General features: G+C 45.1%; 1 protein-coding gene across 1 annotated transcript in view; it reads left to right on the top strand.

Annotated features, from left to right (window-relative positions):
* The window catches only part of ACSF2 (acyl-CoA synthetase family member 2), a 204,648-nt gene that overhangs the window by 128,675 nt on the left and 54,678 nt on the right, over nucleotides 1–21,295 (top strand). The window contains exons 7-9 of the mRNA XM_069752397.1: nucleotides 6,769–6,867; nucleotides 6,956–7,104; nucleotides 11,984–12,072. Of these exons, the coding sequence (XP_069608498.1) occupies nucleotides 6,769–6,867; nucleotides 6,956–7,104; nucleotides 11,984–12,072 (337 nt within the window). The remainder of the gene's footprint in view (nucleotides 1–6,768; nucleotides 6,868–6,955; nucleotides 7,105–11,983; nucleotides 12,073–21,295) is intronic.

Genomic DNA, 21,295 nt, shown 5'->3' on the forward strand with positions numbered 1-21,295 from the left:
GAGTACGGTTTCAATAGGTTGGCACACATTTGAAATGCCTCATCCCCAACCACAACAAATGGCATTGCCGGGCCTTCGGTGTTGGGAAGAGGCCGTGGCTGGGGGAAATTAAAATTGTTCCTATACAACCTTTGGCCCATATCATAGTCCTTAAATGTACGTGAGTCATTTGCACAGCCAAATGCTCCAATGACCACAGCCAGAAACCTGCAGTCCGCACTTGCAATTGCCATGAGCACGGTGGAAAAATATTTTTTGTAGTTGAAAAAAAGAGATCCACTTCTTGCTGGCTTTATAATCCTAATGTGCTTCCCATCCACAGCTCCAATAGTTAGGGAAAGAACACACTTGTTCAAATTTCTTGGCGTTGGCCTCCCATATTTCTGTAGTAGTGAGGGGTAAAAATTCATCCCGGAGATTGTCCCACAAAGCGCGGCATGTGTCGGCAATAATTCCCGAAAGTGTGGAGACTCCAATCCTAAATTGCAAATGCAAGGATCTTAAGGTCTCTCCGGTAGCCAGGAAACTGCCAAGATGAAAAATAAAGAAATTAAATTAAAGTACATTGTATTAATAAAAAATACATTTACCATACCCAACCAACCCCAAACAAAATTTTTACAGAAAAAAAAAAAAGGGAAGAACATATCACAGTCGTTCAGAGCTACATACGAACCGTAGAGTCACCAATAGCCGTTCCTCAGCAGAAATGGATCTCCGGAGCTGTGTGTCCTGCCTGGTAATGGCTCCTTCCACCAGACGCAGCAGATAGCGGAAGCTGTCTTGAGACATCCTGGTATACTCAAAATATTTTTCCAGGTTGCCATTTAGCGCGGCAAACAAGCAATGGTAGGCTCCACGGGTCTCCCGCACTTCCACTATAGGGTGTAGCCAAAAGCGCCGATGACTCCTTCTCCGTTTATCCCTTTTCCTTTGCTCGTAATAGGCAATAGCATAAGCATTAGCCAAGGCAAAATCCAACTCCATATTCATGTAGATACTCTCCATGGGACGCTCCATCATGATGCTGGAAACACAAGGAAAATCTGAGGAATTCATCTCTGCCAGTGTATATATACCCAATTACATTACACCCACCCTCTTCTAGCCATTGGTGGTCTTTATCTAGTGTCTAGACAGTAATTGTGGCCTTTTTTTATTTGCAATTGCTAAACAATGACATCACTTTAGGAAAACGCATGCGTCTGAAAACGCTCCGTTTTTAAACAAAACGCAAAGTTGTTTTTTTTACAAAAAACGCTGCATTTCACGACGCATGCGTTGAACGCTTGCGTCGAAAAAGTCTGCGTTTCCAATGCGTCTTTTGTGCGTCGTGCGTTGCGTCGACGACGCGAATGTGAACGTAGCCTAATATATACTGCCAGGGGGGAGGGCTTCCTGTTGGCTGGGGATTTATCAGGCTGCCAATTTAGCTTACAAATACTGAGGTAAAAATACTAACCAAATAACGTGTGAACGCGGTCTAATACAGGGGAGATGACACACAGATATATACTATATGCAGGAGAGATGACACACAGGTATATACAGGAGGAGATGACACACAGGTATATACTATATACAGGAGGAGATGACACACAGGTATATACTATATACAGGAGGAGATGACACACAGGTATATACTATATACAGGAGGAGATGACACACAGGTATATACTATATACAGGAGGAGATGACACGCATATATATACTATATACAGGAGATGACACACAGGTATATACTATATACAGGAGGAGATGACACACAGGTATATACTATATACAGGGGAGATGACACACATATTTACTATATATAGGAGGACAGGAGGAGATGACACACAGGTATATACTATTTACAGGAGGAGATGACACACAGGTATATACTATATACAGGAGCAGATGACACACAGGTATATACTATATACAGGAGGAGATGACACACGTATATACTTTATACAGGAGGAGATGACATACAGGTATATACTGTATAGAGGAGGAGATGACATACAGCAGGTATATACAAGGGAGATAACATACAGTTATATACTATATACAGGGGATGACATACAGGTATATCTATATATAGGAGGAGATGACATACAGGTATATACAGAAGAGATGACCTACAGGTATATACTATATACAGGAGGAGATGACACATAGGTATATACAATATACAGGAGGAGATGACCTACATCAGGTACAGTATATACTATTTACAGGGGAGATGACATACAGGTATATACTGTATACAGGAGATGACTTACAGGTGTATACTATATATAAGGGAGATGACAAACATGTATATACTGAGGGGAAAATGAGAGGTGTGAGGTGAAAATGAGGGGTGTGAGGTGAAAATGAAAAGGTGTGAGTGCAAAATGAGAGGAGTGAGGGAAAATAGTGGAGTGATCGGAAAATAACAGATGTGAGGTCGAAATGACAAGTGTTAGGGGGGAATGAGAGGAGTGAGGGGGAAAATGAGAGGTGTAAGGGAGAAAATGAGAGATGTGAGGGGGAAAATGAGAGGCGTGATGGGAAAATAAGAGAAGTGAGGTGCTATAACTAACCACAGATATTGACTATGCCCAGGCAAAGCCGGGCTCTTCAGCTAGTGACATATAAATGTCTTGCAAGCCCCGAGATAGCTAGTGCCAACACCACTGGAACAGCAGCGGATGTAAGTATACGTGTTGTTATTTTATAGGAGGGCGTATAGTGATTGAGAAGTGGTTTTCTGAGTAGTGGACAACCTCTTTAATATATTAGTTAATTGAATTATGACCTATTCCCTGAACTCGGTTGGTTAGCATTGTAGACTTGCAGCGCTGGGTTTCTGGGGTCATATCCCTCCCAGGTCAATTTCTGCAATGAGTTTGTTTATTCTTCCTTGTGTTTGTGTAGGTTTCCTCTGGATATTCCGATTTCCTCCCACACTCCAAAGACATACTGATAGGGAATCTAGATAGTGAACCACAATAGAGACAGTGATGACGATGTGTGTAAAGTGCTGAGCTGTGGAACTTGTTGGTGCTATATAAACGAGCATTATTAATAATCAGTCACTTTGCTATAAGTGGGTGAGAAAGAAGATTCTCATTTGCTCATGTTTCATTTTGTTATTCAGTTAAGGTACCTTCACACTGAACAACATTACAACGATAACGATAGTGATCCGTGACGTTGCAGCGTCCTGGATAGCGATATTGTTGTGTTTGACACACAGCAGTGATCTGGATCCTGCTGTGACATCGCTGGTCGGACCTAGAAGGCCAGAACTTTATTTTGTCGCTGGATCACCCGCTGACATCGCTGGATCGGTGTGTGTGACACCGATCCAGCGATGTGTTCACTGGTAACCAGGGTAAATATCGGGTTACTAAGCGCAGGGCCGCGCTTAGTAACCCGATGTTTACCCTGGTTACCATTGTAAATGTAAAAAAAAAAATACATACTTACATTCCGGTGTCTGTCACGTCCCTCGCTGTCAGCTTCCCGCACTGACTGTGAGCGCCGGCCGTAAAGCACAGCGTTCGCCGCATTGCTCCTCCCAGTGTCAGATTATCTCGCTGAGCTGCCTCTTGCAGCATTCACAGCAATACTGCATCCTCCTGGAGGCACGGCCATACTCTGTAGGAATTTATCCCCCGTGTCCTGCAGAGTTTTGCTTCCCTGAACTATCCGCTGCCAGCAGGGGATATATTAGGCAGCTCTTCCCCCCTACACCTTGCCTGAATTTAGGTTTCTAACTGCAGTTCCTTCCTAGTATTCTGTCTTGGTGCGTTATCTTTTTCTCATCCGGTACTGACCCGACTTGTTACCTTATTTTGTCTGACCTCTCTGCTCCTGACCCCGGCTTCGTATTTTGATCCTGTTCTGCCTACCCCAAACTCGAACTGTCTGGTGATGTCTCTATCTGAGCCCTCTGTTCATGTTGTGTCTCGGACCTGTAAGTCAGCTGCTGCAGCTCCGGGCAGCGTCCTAAAGTGGCATCTGGTGACTACCCTAATGGCCCAAGCCTATTCTCACCATCAGAGGCTCTATTGAAGACAAGGTAGTCCCTTAGTTATGCCCCCTCCAGGGTAGCCGCTGCCAGCTGCGCAGATTTTGTATTTGTGGCTCAGCTTATATGATCTGATGAAAGCAGAGGAGTTAGAAAACTAAAATTCACTGACAAGTCCTGCAGCATGTACTCTGCCAATGGAGCAGCAGCCATAAGCTTTCATAATGAAGATGCATGACAACTTTCTAACACCAGCCCTGTTAATGTGTTCTGTTTAGAAGTTGAAGGATAATTTTCTCCATATAATCACCAGTATATTTGTCTATTGTAATTCTGTATGGTTGCTTTTGACTCTCAGACAGGGCGTTTTTGCTGTGTTTTTTGTGCTCATTTTCAGCTGCTTTTTACAGTACCAGCAAAGCCTATAAGATTTCAGAAATCTCATGCACACACATCAGGTTATTGTGTGTTCAGTATTTTGTGCTTTGCAGCATTTTTTTTTTACATAGGGCATGTCACTTCTTTCAGCGTTTTTCCAGTGTTTTTTTCAGCATTTTCCACCCATTGACTTGATGGTGAAAAAACGCTGCAAATACACAGGTTGACTTTTCTTGCAGCGTATTTGCTGCAGAAAAGTCAGGGAGAGCCAGATGTGATGTCACACTCGGCCCCTGCTACATCTAGATGACAGCTTGCACGATGCGTCCATGCAGCCTGTCATTTAGCAGAGCAGACCCGATCCCCATTCACTTGAATGGAGGGTCCGACATTACAGTGTTTGACACGCTGTCATATGCATGACAGCGCGGCAAACACCGCTTCTGATCGGCAGGGAAATCCTCCCCGCCGGCCAGAGAGCCACACTTCCCACGCTGTTAGAAGACAGCGGGGAGCGCTCAGCTGTGATCGGACGTGTAAACTTTACCTCCGATCACTGGTGTCAGCTGATGGGACTACTGATCTCATCATCTGACACCTACAGCCGCTAATTACAGTGAGAGCAGGAGCAGCGAATGGGGGTTTTCATCTGCCGCTCCTGCGCTATAAATAAATAATTTAAAAAAAAAAAAAAAAATGGTGTGGGTTCCACCCCATAATTTTGATAAACAGCCAGACAAAACTCACAGCTGGGGGCAACCCCCAGCTGTCAGCTTCAGCAAGGCTAGTTATCAAGAATACAGGGGTCGTCATGCGTTGTTTTTTTTTAATCTTTAGATAAATAAGTTTAAAAAAAAACAAACAGTGTGGGCCCCCTCCCCCCCCATTTTTGACAACCAGCCTTGCTAAAGCAGACAGCTGGGGGCTGGTATTCTCAGGCTGGTAAGGGGACATTGATATAGGCCCCCCAGCCTAAAAATAGCAGCCTGCAGCTGCCCAGAAAAGGCGCATCTATTAGATGCGCCAATACTGGCACTTTGCCCGACTTTTACAACTTGCCCTGTAGTGGTGGCAAGCAGGGTAATGAGGGATTAATGTCACCTTGCTATTGTAAGGTGACATTAAGCCGGCGTAGTAATGGAGAGGCGTCAATAAAACACATATCCATTACTAATCCTATAGTAATTAAAGGGTTAAAAAAACACACACACATGCAGAAAAAAGTCTTTTAATGAAATAAAACAATACACACAGTTTTGACCATCTTTTTATTGTTCTGCCATTCCAAAGCGAAGTCCTCTATCTTCTGTAATAAAAATAAAATAAAAAAGCAAAAGTATACTCCCTGATCCGTCGTAGTCCAATATAACGAGTGTCCCACGCAGAATCTGGGGAGATAAAGCTTATAACCGGGAGTGCTGCTATTGCGACCACCCCCGGCTGTAAGTACTGGGGAATGAATGAGACGGAGCGGGCGCAGGTTCAGTAACTAGCGGTGACGTCACCGAGCCTGCGCTCCCTCACAGCCTGACCGGAGGTAAGCTCTGCACCGTGGGAAAATGCCGGGGAAGAGGATACCGCAGGTAATGTATCTATCTATCTATCTATCTATCTATCTATCTATCTATCTACAGGAAGTTGTTTTTTTTTCTTTGTGTGCACTCAACTTTATTGGCATGCACAAAGAGAAAAAAAAGCGGCAAACAACGCACCTAAACCTGCGTTTTTGGCGCAGCTTCTTTCCTGCCAAGATGATCCGGTTTTGCTGCAAAAAAAAAAAAAACGCCCTGTTTGAACTTACCCATATACTGTGCAAATAGAATTTTGTCGTCTTTTTAATGTTCATCTTCTCTGGACAACATCTAGTAGGGAATTTGTCGTCATGTTTCTACTAGCCTATGTGTTGGCAGCATAATGTAGAGACAGAGACCCTGATTTCAGCTGTGTGTCACTTACTGGGCTGTTTACTCTCATTTTGATTAAAATCATTTTATTTACTATAGTTCTAGTAGTTATTTGAGTGTTGAGCTTTCCAACCCCATCATTACCACTGATTGGCTGCTTTCTGACCATGCAGAGTATACATGGAAAGCTGCCAATCAGTAGTGGGGGCGGGGTTATACAGAGCTCATGAATATGGAGGACTGCATAGCAGCAGGTTTATTAGTCTTCTAGTGATATTCTCCTGAAGATAAAACTGTGATTTTATCAAAACTACACTTAGCAGCCCAGTATGTGGCACATCACTGGAAAAGGGTCCGTCTCTACATTATGCTGTTCTAAGTTGGAAAAACACTGACCGATTCCTGTTAAACATCCCTAATCTGATCTTTTTTGGGGGCCTTATTACTACTTAATCGCCTTGGTTTCATTTTCTTTTCTTTTAGGGAACAACTGGATATCCCAAAGGGGCATCACTGAGCCACCACAATATTGTAAACAATGCAAGATTCATAGGGATGAGGATAGGCTTCACCTGGAGGAAGGTGAGGGCAGATACATACAGTTGTTACATACTTGTGTTAAACTCTTCTACAGACTTACTGTTTTTTTTTTTGTTTTTTTTCATCCCAGGGAGACCGGGTGGCACTTCCTGTGCCTATGTTCCACTGCATGGGCTCCGTGTTAGGCAGTCTTGTGATGGCCGTGTATGGACTGACTATTGTTTTTCCATCTCCAAGCTTTGATGCTCGAGCCTTGTTGCAGGCCATATCACAGGAGAAGTATATATCTTTATATTTTTAAAGGGGTGGTCCGAAACACAGATTAATTTTGATCCTAAATGCCTACCTATTTAATGCCATAATGTCATCTACACTGCTCAAAAAATAAAGGGAACACTTAAACAACAGAATATAACTTCAAGTGAATCAAACTTCTGTGAAATCAAACTGTGCACTTAGGAAGCAACACTGATTGACAATCAATTTCACATACTGTTGTGCACATGGAATAAACAACAGATGGAAATTATTGGGAATTATCAAGACACACTCAATAAAGGAGTGGTTCTGCAGGTGGGGACCACAGACCACATCTCCGTACCAATGCTTTGTGGCTGATGTTTTGGTCACTTTTGAATGTTGGTTGTGCTTTCATACTCGTGGTAGCATGAGATGGACTCTACAACCCACACAAGTGGCTCAGGTAGTGCAGCTCATCCAGGATGGCACATCAATGTGAGCTGTGGCAAAAAGGTTTGCTGTGTCTGTCAGCGTAGTGTCCAGAGGCTGGAGGTGGTACCAGGAGACAGGCCAGTACACCAGGAGACATGGAGGGGGCCATAGGAGGGCAACAGCCCAGCAGCAGGACCGCTACCTCATTCTTTGGGCAAGGAGGAATAGGAGGAACACTGCCAAAGCCCTGCAAAATGACCTCCAGCAGGCCACAAATGTCCATATGCTTGCACAATTGGTTAGAAATCGACTCCATGAGGATGGTCTGAGTGCCCAACGTTCACAGATGGGGGTTGTGCTCACAGCCCAACACCATGCAGGACACTTGCCACTTGCCACAGAAAACCAGGATTGGCAAATTTGCCACTGGCACCCTGTGCTCTTCACAGATGAAAGCAGGTTCCCACTGAGCACATGTGACAGACGTGACAGAGTCTGGAGACGCCGTGGAGAGCGATCTGCTGCCTGCAAAATCCTTCAGCATGACCGCTTTGACAGTGGGTCAGTAATGGTGTGGGGTGACATTTCTTTGGAGGGTGGCATGTCTTTGTGCTCGCCAGAGGTAGCCTGACTGCCATTAGGTACCGAGATGAGATCCTCAGACCCCTTGTGAGACCATATGCTGGTGCGGTTGGCCCTGGGTTACTCCTAATGCAGGACAATGCCAGACCTCATGTGGCTGGAGTGTGTCAGCAGTTCCTGCAAGATGAAGGCATTGAAGCTATGGACTGGCCCGCCCGTTCCCCAGACCTGAATCCGATTGAGCACATCTTGGACATCATGTCTCGCTCCATCCACCAACTTCACGTTGCACCACAGACTGTCCAGGAGTTGGCGTACGCTTTACTCCAGGTTTGAGAGGAGATCCCTCAGGAGACCTTCTGCTGCCTCATCAGGAGCCTGCCCAGGCGTTGTACAGTAGGGGGGTCATACAGGCACGTGGAGGCCACACACAATACTGAGCATCTTTTCCTTGTCATGAGGCATTTCCATTGAAGTTGCATCAGCCTGTAATTTGATTTTTCACTTTGATTTTGAGTATCATTCCAAATCCAGACCTCCATAGGATATCCATTTTGATTTACATTGATAATTATGTTGTATTGTTCTGAACACATTCCACTATGCAATGAATACAAATTTACAACTGGAATATTTAATTCAGAGAAATCTAGGATGTGGTATTTTAGTGTTCCGTTTATTTTTTTGAGCAGTGTATTTTATAATCTACTTTAATTAGAAAAGTCCCTACCATTCCTTCACTGCACCATCTATCTGCTTTTATAGGCCGCTTTTTTTTTTTTTCTAACTACTAACTTTTTGCTGACGCTTTTAGTATCCCATTGTATGCTGGGATACTCAAATGAGTACTCATCAGGGGCCAAAGGCTGCCTCGGCCTCTGCGTCCACCCTGGAACAAAGCGTCATCAGTCATATTCTTTAAAGGGGCTGGGCTTGTCCCTGCTCAACTGAGCATGTGTTGGTTGTCAATTCTGATGTATGCTCAGTATATTCTTGCACAATGACAGTGCGCTCTCTCGCCAACTCTGATAAGAATAGATGAAGTGTCAGTAAAGTGCACTGTCAGTATTCATTGAAAAAAGAATACCCTTTGTACAGAGACCAGCGTCACCCCCTCAAGTTTAGACATTAAGTCTAGTGAAGAGCGAGTGTGCTCATTATTTGAGATTTCCAAGCATGCTTGAGTGTTCTTCGAGTATTTTGGCGTCCTCAGAGATTTTGTCGCCGCAGCTGCATGATTTGCGGCTGCAAGATAGCCTGAATACATGTGGGGTTTCCCTAACAAACAGGCAATTTCTGCATGTGTTCAGGTTGTCTAACAGCCGCAAATAATGCAGCTGCGGGGACTCAAACATAATATATGAGCACGACCAAAATACTCAGAGAACACCCGAGCATGCTCGGAAAACTCGAGTAACAAGCACACTCGCTGATCACTAATTAAATCCTTATATCCATGTGATTTTGAGATTTTTTTTTTCGTGTTTGTTTTTACAGATAGCTTGGAAATGTGGTTCTGTGTAATTACTATATATTTACTATATCTTAAAGTGATTGAAACTTTGTTCACTTGTACAGAGCACATGTACTGGGGTATTTAGGGAGCAGATATGATTGCTCCTTGTTATTCTTTGCTGGGAATTATGTCACTTAATAATTTAGTTTTGCGTTTCTGTTCTTTTTTCATCACCTATTGGGCACAGTTTTTGTTGTTTGTCCCTATTCAGTGACATATCAATACAGTGCCATGTGAGGGATGCCTCCCCCTTCTGTCTGTGTTAGCTTGTTACTGGTCCTATGATTGCAGGAGGTTTGAACAGACAAAAGGTACCGTCACACATAGCGATGCTGCAGCGATACCGACGACGATCCGGATCGCTGCAGCGTCGCTGTTTGGTCGCTGGAAAGCTGTCACACAGACAGCTCTCTCCAGCGACCAACGATCAGGGGAAAGACTTCGGCATCGTTGAAACTGTCTTCAACGATGCCGAAGTCCCCGGGTAACCAGGGTAAACATCGGGTTACTAAGCGCAGGGCCGCGCTTAGTAACCCGATGTTTACCCTGGTTACCATCGTTAAAGTAAAAAAAACAAACGCTACATACTTACCTACCGCTGTCTGTCCCCGGCGCTGTGCTTCTCTGCTCTGGCTGGTGACGTCACCGCTCTGCTTTCCGGCTGCCTGCCGCTCACAGCCAGAGCAGAGAAGCACAGCGCCGGGGACAGACAGCGGTAGGTAAGTATGTAGCGTTTGTTTTTTTACTTTAACGATGGTAACCAGGGTAAACATCGGGTTACTAAGCGCGGCCCTGCGCTTAGTAACCCGATGTTTACCCTGGTTACCAGCGAAGACATCGCTGAATCGGCGTCACACACGCCGATTCAGCGATGTCAGCGGGACCTCAACGATCAAAACATGGCCCAGGCCATTCCGACACGACCAGCGATCTCACAGCAGGGGCCTGATCGCTGCTACGTGTCACACATAGCGAGATCGCTACTGAGATCGCTGTTGCGTCACAAAACTTGTGACTCAGCAGCGATCTCGCTAGCGATCTCGCTATGTGTGACGGGGCCTAAAGATTTCCAGCCCCCTGTGGTGACGGCATTGCTGACGTCTCACCATGAACGATTAGGGTTAGACAGGTAGGGGGCTGGCTTACTTGTACAAGGAGCAGGTTTAAAACGAAATATTAGAGCAAGTGGCATGGTAGAGAAAGAAGAGGTGCAAGGGAAAGAGGAGGATGTCTATGGAGTTTGCAGTCATTTATTGGCCGCTAAGAGACATCATTTGGACCCAATTCCCAAAGTAAAGTGCAATATGAGTGGTAGAACTTGTCTATGAGTGATAAAATTGGACTCTGTGGACTATTCAGAATCATGATCTAATGTGTATACACCTGGATACCCTATCGCAGGGGTCCCCAACCAGTATCTTGAGATCTTGGGTCCATGTCTGGCTCGCGGCTCTCTTCCAGCTTGATGCCTATGGCGCTCAAGATCAGAAAGGTTGTGGACCTCTGACAAAACAGAATAGCGTAAGCTCGCTGCTCCCTCTGGTGGTGACTGCAGGCAGCCAGAATATTATGTTTTACATTAGAGGGAATCTGTCACCCCCAAAATCGAAGGTGAGCTAAGCCCACCAGCATTAGGGCTTCTGGAATGCTGTAGATAAGCCCCCGATGTATCCTGAAAGATGAGAAAAAGAGGTTAGATTATACTCACCCAGGGGCGGTCCCGATATGATGGGCATCGCGGTCCGGAGCCTCCCATCTTCTTACGATGACTTCCTCTTCTTGTATTTACACTGCGGCGCAGGCATACTTTGTCTGGCCTGTTGAGGGCAGAGCAAAGTACTGCAGTGCGCAGGCACTGGGCCTTTCTGACCTTTCCCAGCGCCTGCGCACTGCAGCGTGAAGACAAGAAGAGGATGTCATCGTAAGAAGATAGGCTTCACCATTCCGGGGCCTCCCATCGGACCAGACAGCAGCGGGACCGCCCCTGGGTTAGTATAATCTAACCTCTTTTTCTCATCTTTTAGGATACATCGGGGAGGTGGGGGGGGGGCCTTATCTACAGCATTCCTTTAAAATTCTCCAGCGTTTCATAGAAAACATAGTTTGAGAAGCCAGCCAGGGACTATAGGGAGAGATGTTACCAGTCCGCAACCAGCATATTAGTAGGTGGGAGTGATTTAAAGCATTACCGCCTTCTTTTTTTCTTAAATTTCCTACTATTATTACTTATCTGTCTGAATGCAAATGAACTGTATTCATACGATGTAGCATATATCATCTATTTCTGTGGACCCCTCTATGCATAAATGTCAGTAAGCATGTCCTGTTAGTATGAAGGCTGCCTGTGTGCTCTGAGTTTCCATGAGTGCTTCTCCTAATCTCTTACAGATGCACATTTATGTACGGGACACCTACAATGTATATAGACCTTTTGGCACAGCCAGACTATGCTTCTCTTGCTACTACTCTAACCTCAGGTATGTGGCTAAAATATTATAATCCGGTTATGGATTTCAAGTTTGTGACTATAGTATTTTTCTTTACCATTCACGTAAAATTCCAGGACAAACGTTTCCAGAAGCTTTGCCGATTGTTTATCTGTCAGATATTTGTGGGGTCCGTGTCTGTGGACCAGTGCCTGGTATTTCCTATATGCTTTCTTTGGAGAAAAAAATGAATGCAAACTACTCGTCGTGGCATGCCCTTATTCTAAGCTTTAAACTCCACTCCATCCAAAACACATAGTCTCCATATAGTTTAATTAACCGTTACATTCTCAGCTGTTGTTAATTTTAACCTGACATTTTTCATGGAAACACATTTCCAGATTTCCATAGATCCCTTCCACTTTGCTGCAGCAAAAATAGTCAGCGACAGAAACTCATGGTAGCAACTTACGGTACCTTTAATGTGCCCATACAACTCAGAGAGCGATCAGGGAGGTGCTTGTTTGGACGACCGCTATCTATCCCAACTCCCCCATTTACATGCACACTCCGTTTTGCCAAAAATGCTTGTATTTTCTGCCAGATACCTCTGGTGATGGCATATCTGCAAATGATTGGTCTTTGTATCACACAACAGTAGATGGCTGGCCATTCCCACGGTATCTGACTGGCAGATTTTTATCTAATGTGTATGGAGGCTTTGAGGCATGTAACACATGTGCATTTTAACAGTTCATTGATAAAATCCCTAATCATTAATTTGAAGGGTATTCAATCCAGTGTAGAGATTCACAATTGTTGCTTTTGGAGTGCTCCATGTGAAATCTCTGCTTGTAGTCTTTGGGGGTGCGCACTTTCATCCCTCCCTTTTAGATGCCACCAATCACAGCTCAGCAGCTGATTTAGGAATTTGAGGTGCTGTCGAGCTGTGATTGGCAGCACCTGAGAGAAAGAGATGAAAGCGTACGACTACAGCCGGTGTCACACTTGCTAGTGCAATGCGAGAAACTCGCATCAATACCCGGCACAGCCGCCGGCACTTGGGACCGGAGTGTGCAGCTGCATAGAAATACATGCTACTGAATGCTCCGGTCCCGAGTGCCGGCGGTGATGCGAGAGACTCGCATTGCACTCACAAGTGCGACACTGGCCTACAGAAAAGGCTGTGAACAATCATCCAGTTGAACTGAAAAGCAGAGATTTCACATACTGTGCTCCAGAAGAAACAAATTTTAACATCTCCGCAATGGAGCAGCACAGCACAAAATTGAAAAGAGCAGCAGAATCAGAGTAGCTCCGAGATTTTTACAAGATTTTTATCTCAATTTTCCTGAGTATTAAGCCCCCGTCACACAAAGCGAGAACGCTAGCGAGATCGCTGCTGAGTCACAAGTTTTGTGACGCAACAGCGACCTCAGTAGCGATCTCGCTATGTGTGACACGTAGCAGCGACCAGGCCCCTGCTGTGAGATCGCTGGTCGTGTCGGAATGGCCTGGACCTTTTTTTGATCGTTGAGGTCCCGCTGGGTAGCACACATCGCTGTGTTTGGCACCTTACCAACGACCTCGTTGACAGGACGTCCCATTGAATCGTCATGAAATAGCATCGTTGTACAGGTCGCTACAGGTCGCCGCATCGCTGCTGCGTCGTTGGGGAGATCTCACTGTTTGACATCTCATCAGCGACCACATAGCGACGCAGCAACGATCCCTGGCAGGTCGTATCGTTGTCGGGATCGCCTTAGCGTCGCCAAGTGTGACGGGACCTTTAGAGAGAGGTCTACTTTAATCTGAAACAAAACCGGTCAATCAGGTTTGTTGTTTGTGACCTGTTTTAGTAGAGTAGAGTACACTATGGTTATCAGGTCGGATAGTGCTGCGGCAGGCTACCGTGGGCCGCTATGATAAAATTTTGAATGACCAGTTAACAAGCTATTCAGAACATGTGCATGACTTTTTTAACTGACGCAGTGATTTTGAGGTTATCATTGAACAAACAGATGTAAGCCATGTCATTAAAGGGAGTGTGTCGGAAAAGAAAATAATCATGCTTTTTAGTTAATTGTATTTTTTGTCATTTTTGATAATGATGTTATCTATATTTTTAATTATCTATTTGCACACTCACTGGCAACTTAGCCAGTATTAGACTCCAAATCTCTTACTCTTCACATGGACATTAGCAGCAATAGACTGACTAAAACCCTATTTGTTTCTATTGAAGTATAATCTGAGAATGACCTAATCTTGCCAATAGTCACTCACTGCAAAGAGAAGGAGGTGGAGGTGAGCTGTGACAACACATGATCCACCATTGACATCACATTATGTGATATCTGAGGCTTATAGAGGTGTTGGCCCCAGTGTGAAAATTGCAAGATTTCAAAGTTGTTGTTTTTTTTTTTGTATACTGATATGAAAAGTTGAGAAAAAATATATATAAAAAATAATTAAATATGAAAACTGGATTTAAACAGTTGATTAGTTTTTGATAACACATTCCCTTTAATAAAGATTAAAAGGTTATTTGTGAATTAAGTTGTGTAGTGATTATCCTTGACTGACTTCATTGTATGTTCTGCTTTAGACAAGGTTGTCATTTTTAGGACCCTATTTGGCTGAACCTTACCATCCTGCCAGAACATTGGTCACCAGAGGTCCTTTTAAAGCTGTGGTCCCCAACATATCTAACCTTGAAAGGCAAATTTAGCTCTGAGAGATAATCGCGAGCCACATTCTAGCAAAATGTACACTACTAATCAGAGGTGTAGCTTGGGTTTTGGTTCAGGGGGGTGAAACTTCTGAGTGGGCCCCTAACCAGGTAACCTTGATTACAACTGGGTGACGCCCCCTAATACTGGAGGAGAACCTCAGCAGATGACCGCGCTGTTACTGACGATAATCTCTATATAAAGACCAACATGGATATTACCGCCATATGGTCAGTGGTAGATACCAGTCCTACAGAACATATAAGAGCTTACAGTACAGTTATAGATAATGATTTACTGCTGAGGTTCTTTCTGATGGAATCGTTCACTTTTCCCGTCTTTTCCATCTGGCCCAGACCGACATGACCACTTCTTCCAGCAGCAACTCGTCTGCAGAGAATACAACAAAGACACATTTCACTTCTCATATTCCAGCCCCATCACCATCTATTCCCAACCTGCACAAACTACTCATCCTGCTGATGCCCCAATACTGATCCACAGCTGCCTTATGTGTCCCTATTACTGCCCCTGATACCCCAATACTGAGCCGCCGCTGCAGTATGTGTCCCTATTACTCCACCTAATACCCCAATACTGAGCCGCTGCTGCCGTATGTGTCCCTATTACTGCCCCTGATACCCCAATCCTGAGACACTGCTGCAGTATGTGTCCCTATTACTCCACCTAATACCCCAATACTGAGCCGCTGCTGCCGTATGTGTTTCTCTTACTGCAACGGCTGTGTGATTCTCTGTGCCCTCTAAATTATAAAGCACCCCTCTGTAATATAGCAATGCCGGGTGCAAGTGCCCTAGAAAACAGAGCCCACATTTTGCCCCCTAGAAAGTAATATTGCCCTGTCTGCCCCTTTAACCCCTTCCCGACCTTTGACGCCACGTAGGCGTCATGAAAGTCGGTGCCATTCCGACCCATGACGCCTATGCGGCGTCATGGAAAGATCGCGTCCCTGCAGATCGGGTGAAAGGGTTAACTCCCATTTCACCCGATCTGCAGGGACAGGGGGAGTGGTAGTTTAGCCCAGGGGGGGTGGCTTCACCCCCTCGTGGCTACGATCGCTCTGATTGGCTGTTGAAAGTGAAACTGCCAATCAGAGCGATTTGTAATATTTCACCCATTATAACGGGTGAAATATTACAATCCAGCCATGGCCGATGCTGAAATATCATCGGCCATGGCTGGAAATACTAGTGTGCCCCCACCCCACCCCTCCGATCGCCCCCCCACCCCCCCGATCTGGCCGGTACACTGCTCCGGCTCCCCTCCGTCCTGTGCTCCGCTCCCCCCCGTGCTCGTGTCCGCTCCCCCCGTGCTCCAATCACCCCCCCCCGTGCTCCAATCACCCCCCCTGCACTCCGATCCACCCCCCCGTGCTCCGTTCCACCCCCCCGTGCTCCATTCCAGCCCCCCCGTGCTCCGTTCCACGCCCCCCGCGCTCCGTTCCACCCCTCCCGCGCTCCGATTCCCCCCCCCGTGCTCCGATCCCCCCCCCCCGTGGTCCCCCCCCACGTGGTCCCCCCCCACCCTATCATACTTACCGATCCAGCCGTGGTCCCGTCCGTCTTCTCCCGGGCGCCGCCATCTTCCAAAATGGCGGGCGCATGCGCAGTGCGCCCGCCGAATCTGCCGGCCGGCAGATTCATTCCAAAGTGCATTTTGATCACTGAGATATAATCTATCTCAGTGATCAAAATAAAAAAAATAATAAATGACCCCCCCCCCACCCCCCTTTGTCACCCCCATAGGTAGGGACAATAAAAAAATAAAGAAATTTTTTTTTTCCACTAATGTTAGAATAGGGTTAGGGTTAGGGTTAGGGGTAGGGTTAGGGCTAGGGTTAGGGTTAGGGTTAGGGGTAGGGGTAGGGTTAGGGCTAGGGGTAGGGTTAGGGGTAGGGGTAGGGTTAGGGCTAGGGTTAGGGTTTCGGTATGTGCACACGTATTCTGGTCCTCTGCAGATTTTTCCGCTGCGGATTTGATAAATCCGCAGTGCTAAACCGCTGCGGATTTATGGCGGATTTACCGCGGTTTTTCTGCGCATTTCACTGCGGTTTTACAACTGCGATTTTCTATTTGAGCAGTTGTAAAACCGCTGCGGAATCCGCACAAAGAAGTGACATGCTGCGGAATGTAAACCGCTGCGTTTCCGTGCAGTTTTTCCGCAGCATGGGCACAGCGATTTTTGTTTCCCGTAGGTTTACATTGAACTGTAAACTCATGGGAAACTGCTGCGGATCCGCAGCGTTTTCCGCAGCGTGTGCACATACCTTTAGAATTAGGCTATGTGCACACGGTGCGGATTTGGCTGCGGATTCGCAGCAGTGTTCCATCAGGTTTACAGTACCATGTAAACATATGGAAAACCAAATCCGCTGTGCCCATGGTGCGGAAAATACCACGCGGAAACGCTGCGTTGTATTTTCCGCAGCATGTCAATTCTTTGTGCGGATTCCGCAGCGTTTTACACCTGTTCCTCAATAGGAATCCGCAGGTGAAATCCGCACAAAAAACACTGGAAATCCGCGGAAAATCCGCAGGTAAAACGCAGTGCCTTTTACCCGCGGATTTTTCAAAAATGGTGCGAAAATATCTCACACAAATCCGCAACGTGGGCACATAGCCTTAGGGTTAGGGTTGGAATTAGGGTTGTGGTTATGGTCAGGGGTGTGTTGGGGTTAGGGTTGTGGTTAGGGGTGTGTTGCGGTTAGGGTTGTGTTTAGGGTTATGGCTACAGTTGGGATTAGGGTTAGGGGTGTGTTGGGGTTAGTGTTGGAGGTAGAATTGAGGGGTTACCACTGTTTAGGCACATCAGGGGTCTCCAAACGCAACATGGCGCCACCATTGATTCCAGCCAATCTCGTATTCAAAAAGTCAAATGGTGCTCCCTCACTTCCGAGCCCTGACGTGTGCCCAAACAGTGGTTTACCCCCACATATGGGGTACCAGCATACTCAGGACAAACTGCGCAACAATTACTGGGGTCCAATTTCTCCTGTTACCCTTGTGAATCAAAAAAAATGCTTGCTAAAACATAATTTTTGAGGAAAGAAAAATGATTTTTTATTTTCACGGCTCTGCGTTGTAAACGTCTGTGAAGCACTTGGGGGTTCAAAGTGCTCACCACATATCTAGATAAGTTCCTTGGGGGGTCTAATTTCTAAAATGGGGTCACTTGTGGGGGTTTCTACTGTTTAGGCACACCAGGGGCTCTGCAAACGCAACGTGACGCCCGCAGAGCATTCCATCAAAGTCTGCATTTCAAAACGTCACTACGTCAATTCCAAGCCCCGGCATGTGCCCAAACAGTAGTTTACCCCCACATATGGGGTATCACCATACTCAGGAGAAACTGGACAACAAATATTGGGGTCAAATTTCTCCTGTTACCCTTGGGAAAATTAAAAAATTCTGGGCTAAATAATTATTTTTGAGGAAAGAAAACGTATTTATTATTTTCACGGCTCTGCATTATAAACTTCTATGAAGCGCTTGGGGGTTCAAAGTGCTCACCACACATCTAGATAAGTTCCTTTCGGGGTCTAGTTTCCAAAATGCGGTCACTTGTGGGGGGTTTCTACTGGTAAGCCACATCAGGGGCTCTGCAAACGCAACGTGACGCCCACAGAGCATTCCATCAAAGTCTGCATTTCAAAACGTCACTACTTCACTTCCGAGCCTCGGCATGTGCCCAAACAGTGGTTTACCCCCACATATGGGGTATCAGCGTACTCAGGAGAAACTGGACAACAACTTTTGGGGTCCAGTTTCTTCTGTAACCCTTGGGAAAATAAAAAATTCTGGGCTAAATAATTATTTTTGAGGAAAGAAAATGTATTTATTATTTTCACAGCTCTGCATTATAAACTTCTATGAAGCACTTGGGGGTTCAAAGTGCTCACCACACATCTAGATAAGTTCCTTTGGGGGTCTAGTTTCCAAAATGGGGTCACTTGTGGGGGGTTTCTACTGTTAAGCCACATCAGGGGCTCTGCAAACGCAACGTGACGCCCACAGAGCATTCCATCAAAGTCTGCATTTCAAAACGTCACTACTTCACTTCCGAGCCCCGGCATGTGCCCAAACAGTGATTTACCCCCACATATGGGGTATCAGCGTACTCAGGAGAAACTGGACAACAACTTTTGGGGTCAAATTTCTCCTGTTACCCTTGGGAAAATAAAAAATTGCAGGCTAAAAGATCATTTTTGAGAAAATAATTTTTTTTTTTTTTTCATGGCTCTGCGTTATAAACTTCTGTGAAGCACTTGGGGGTTCAAAGTCCTCACCACACATCTAGATTAGTTCCTTTGGGGGTCTAGTTTCCAAAATGGTGTCATTTCTGGGGGATCTCCAATGTTTAGGCACACAGGGGCTCTCCAAACGTGACATGGTGTCCGCTAATGATTGGAGCTAATTTTCCATTTAAAAAGCCAAATGGCGTGCCATCCCTTCCGAGCCCTGCCGTGCGCCCAAACAGTGGTTTACCCCCACATATTGGGTATCTGCGTACTCAGGACAAACAGGACAACAATATTTGGGGTCCAATTTCTCCTATTATCCTTGGCAAAATAGGAAATTCCAGGCTAAAAAATCATTTTTGAGGAAAGAAAAATTATTTTTTATTTTCATGGCTCTGCGTTATAAACTTCTGTGAAGCACCTGGGGGTTTAAAGTGCTCAATATGCATCTAGATAAGTTCCTTGGGGGGTCTAGTTTCCAAAATGGGGTCACTTGTGGGGGAGCTCCAATGTTTAGGCACACAGGGGCTCTCCAAACGCGACATGGTGTCCGCTAACAATTGGAGCTAATTTTCCATTCAAAAAGTCAAATGGCGCGCCTTCCCTTCCGAGCCCTGCCGAGTGCCCAAACAGTGGTTTACCCCCACATATGAGGTATCGACGTACTCGGGTGAAATTGCCCAACAAATTTTATGATCCATTTTACCCTACTGCCCATGTGAAAATGAAAAAATTGAGGCGAAAAGAATTTTTTTGTGAAAAAAAAGTACTTTTTCATTTTTACAGATCAATTTGTGAAGCACCTGAGGGTTTAAAGTGCTCACTAGGCATCTAAATAAGTTCCTTGGGGGGTCTAGTTTCCAAAATGGGGTCACTTGTGGGGGAGCGCCAATGTTTAGGCACACAGGAGCTCTCCAAACGCGACATGGTGTCCGCTAACGATGGAAATAATTTTTCATTCAAAAAGTCAAATGGCGCTCCTTCCCTTCCGAGCCTTACCATGTGCCCAAACAGTGGTTTACCTCCACATGTGAGGTATTGGTGTACTCAGGAGAAATTGCCCAACACATTTTAGGATCCATTTTATCCTGTTGCCCATGTGAAAATGAAAAAATTGAGGCTAAAAGAATTTTTTTGTGAAAAAAAAGTACTTTTTCATTTTTACGGATTAATTTGTGAAGCACCTGGGGGTTCAAAGTGCTCACTATGCATCTAGATAAGTTCCTTGGGGCGTCTAGTTTCCAAAATGGGGTCACTTGTGGGGGAGCTCCAATTTTTAGGCACACGGGGGCTCTCCAAACGTGACATGGTGTCCGCTAAAGAGTGGAGCCAATTTTTGATTCAAAAAGTCAAATGGCGCTCCTTCCCTTCCAAGCCCTGCCGTGCGCCCAAACAGTGGTTTACCCCCACATATGAGGTATCAGCGTACTCAGGACAAATTGGACAACAACTTTCGTGGTTCAGTTTCTCCTTTTACCATTGGGAAAATAAAAAAATTGTTGCTAAAAGATAATTTTTGTGACTAAAAAGTTAAATGTTCATTTTTTCCTTCCATGTTGCTTCTGCTGCTGTGAAGCACCTGAAGGGTTAATAAACTTCTTGAATGTGGTTTTGAGTACCTTGAGGGGTGCAGTTTTTAGAATGGTGTCACTTTTGGGTATTTTCAGCCATATAGACCCCTCAAACTGACTTCAAATGTGAGGTGGTCCCTAAAAAAAATGGTTTTGTAAATTTCGTTGTAAAAATGACAAATCGCTGGTCAAATTTTAACCCTTATAACTTCCTAACAAAAAAAAATTTTGTTTCCAAAATTGTGCTGATGTAAAGTAAACATGTGGGAAATGTTATTTATTAACTATTTTGTGTCACATATCTCTCTGGTTTAACAGAATAAAAATTCAAAATGTGAAAATTGCGAAATTTTCAAAATTTTCGCCAAATTTCCGTTTTTATCACAAATAAACGCAGAATTTATTGACCTAAATTTACCACTAACATGAAGCCCAATATGTCACGAAAAAACAATCTCAGAACCGCTAGGATCCGTTGAAGCGTTCCTGAGTTATTACCTCATAAAGGGACACTGGTCAGAATTGCAAAAAACGGCAAGGTCTTTAAGGTCAAAATAGGCTGGGTCATGAAGGGGTTAATAGTCACAGTAACTTGAGTTCCCCTATAACAATTAGTGCCCACTTCACATTGAATAATGTCCCGAGTCTGCCCCGAGTCTCCCTGCTCTCTTATACACAGTATAATGCCCCCTCAATATATAGTACCACCCACA

The sequence above is a fragment of the Ranitomeya imitator genome, chromosome 2 (assembly GCF_032444005.1).
Source record: "Ranitomeya imitator isolate aRanImi1 chromosome 2, aRanImi1.pri, whole genome shotgun sequence".
In the NCBI taxonomy this organism is placed as follows: Eukaryota; Metazoa; Chordata; class Amphibia; order Anura; family Dendrobatidae; genus Ranitomeya; species Ranitomeya imitator.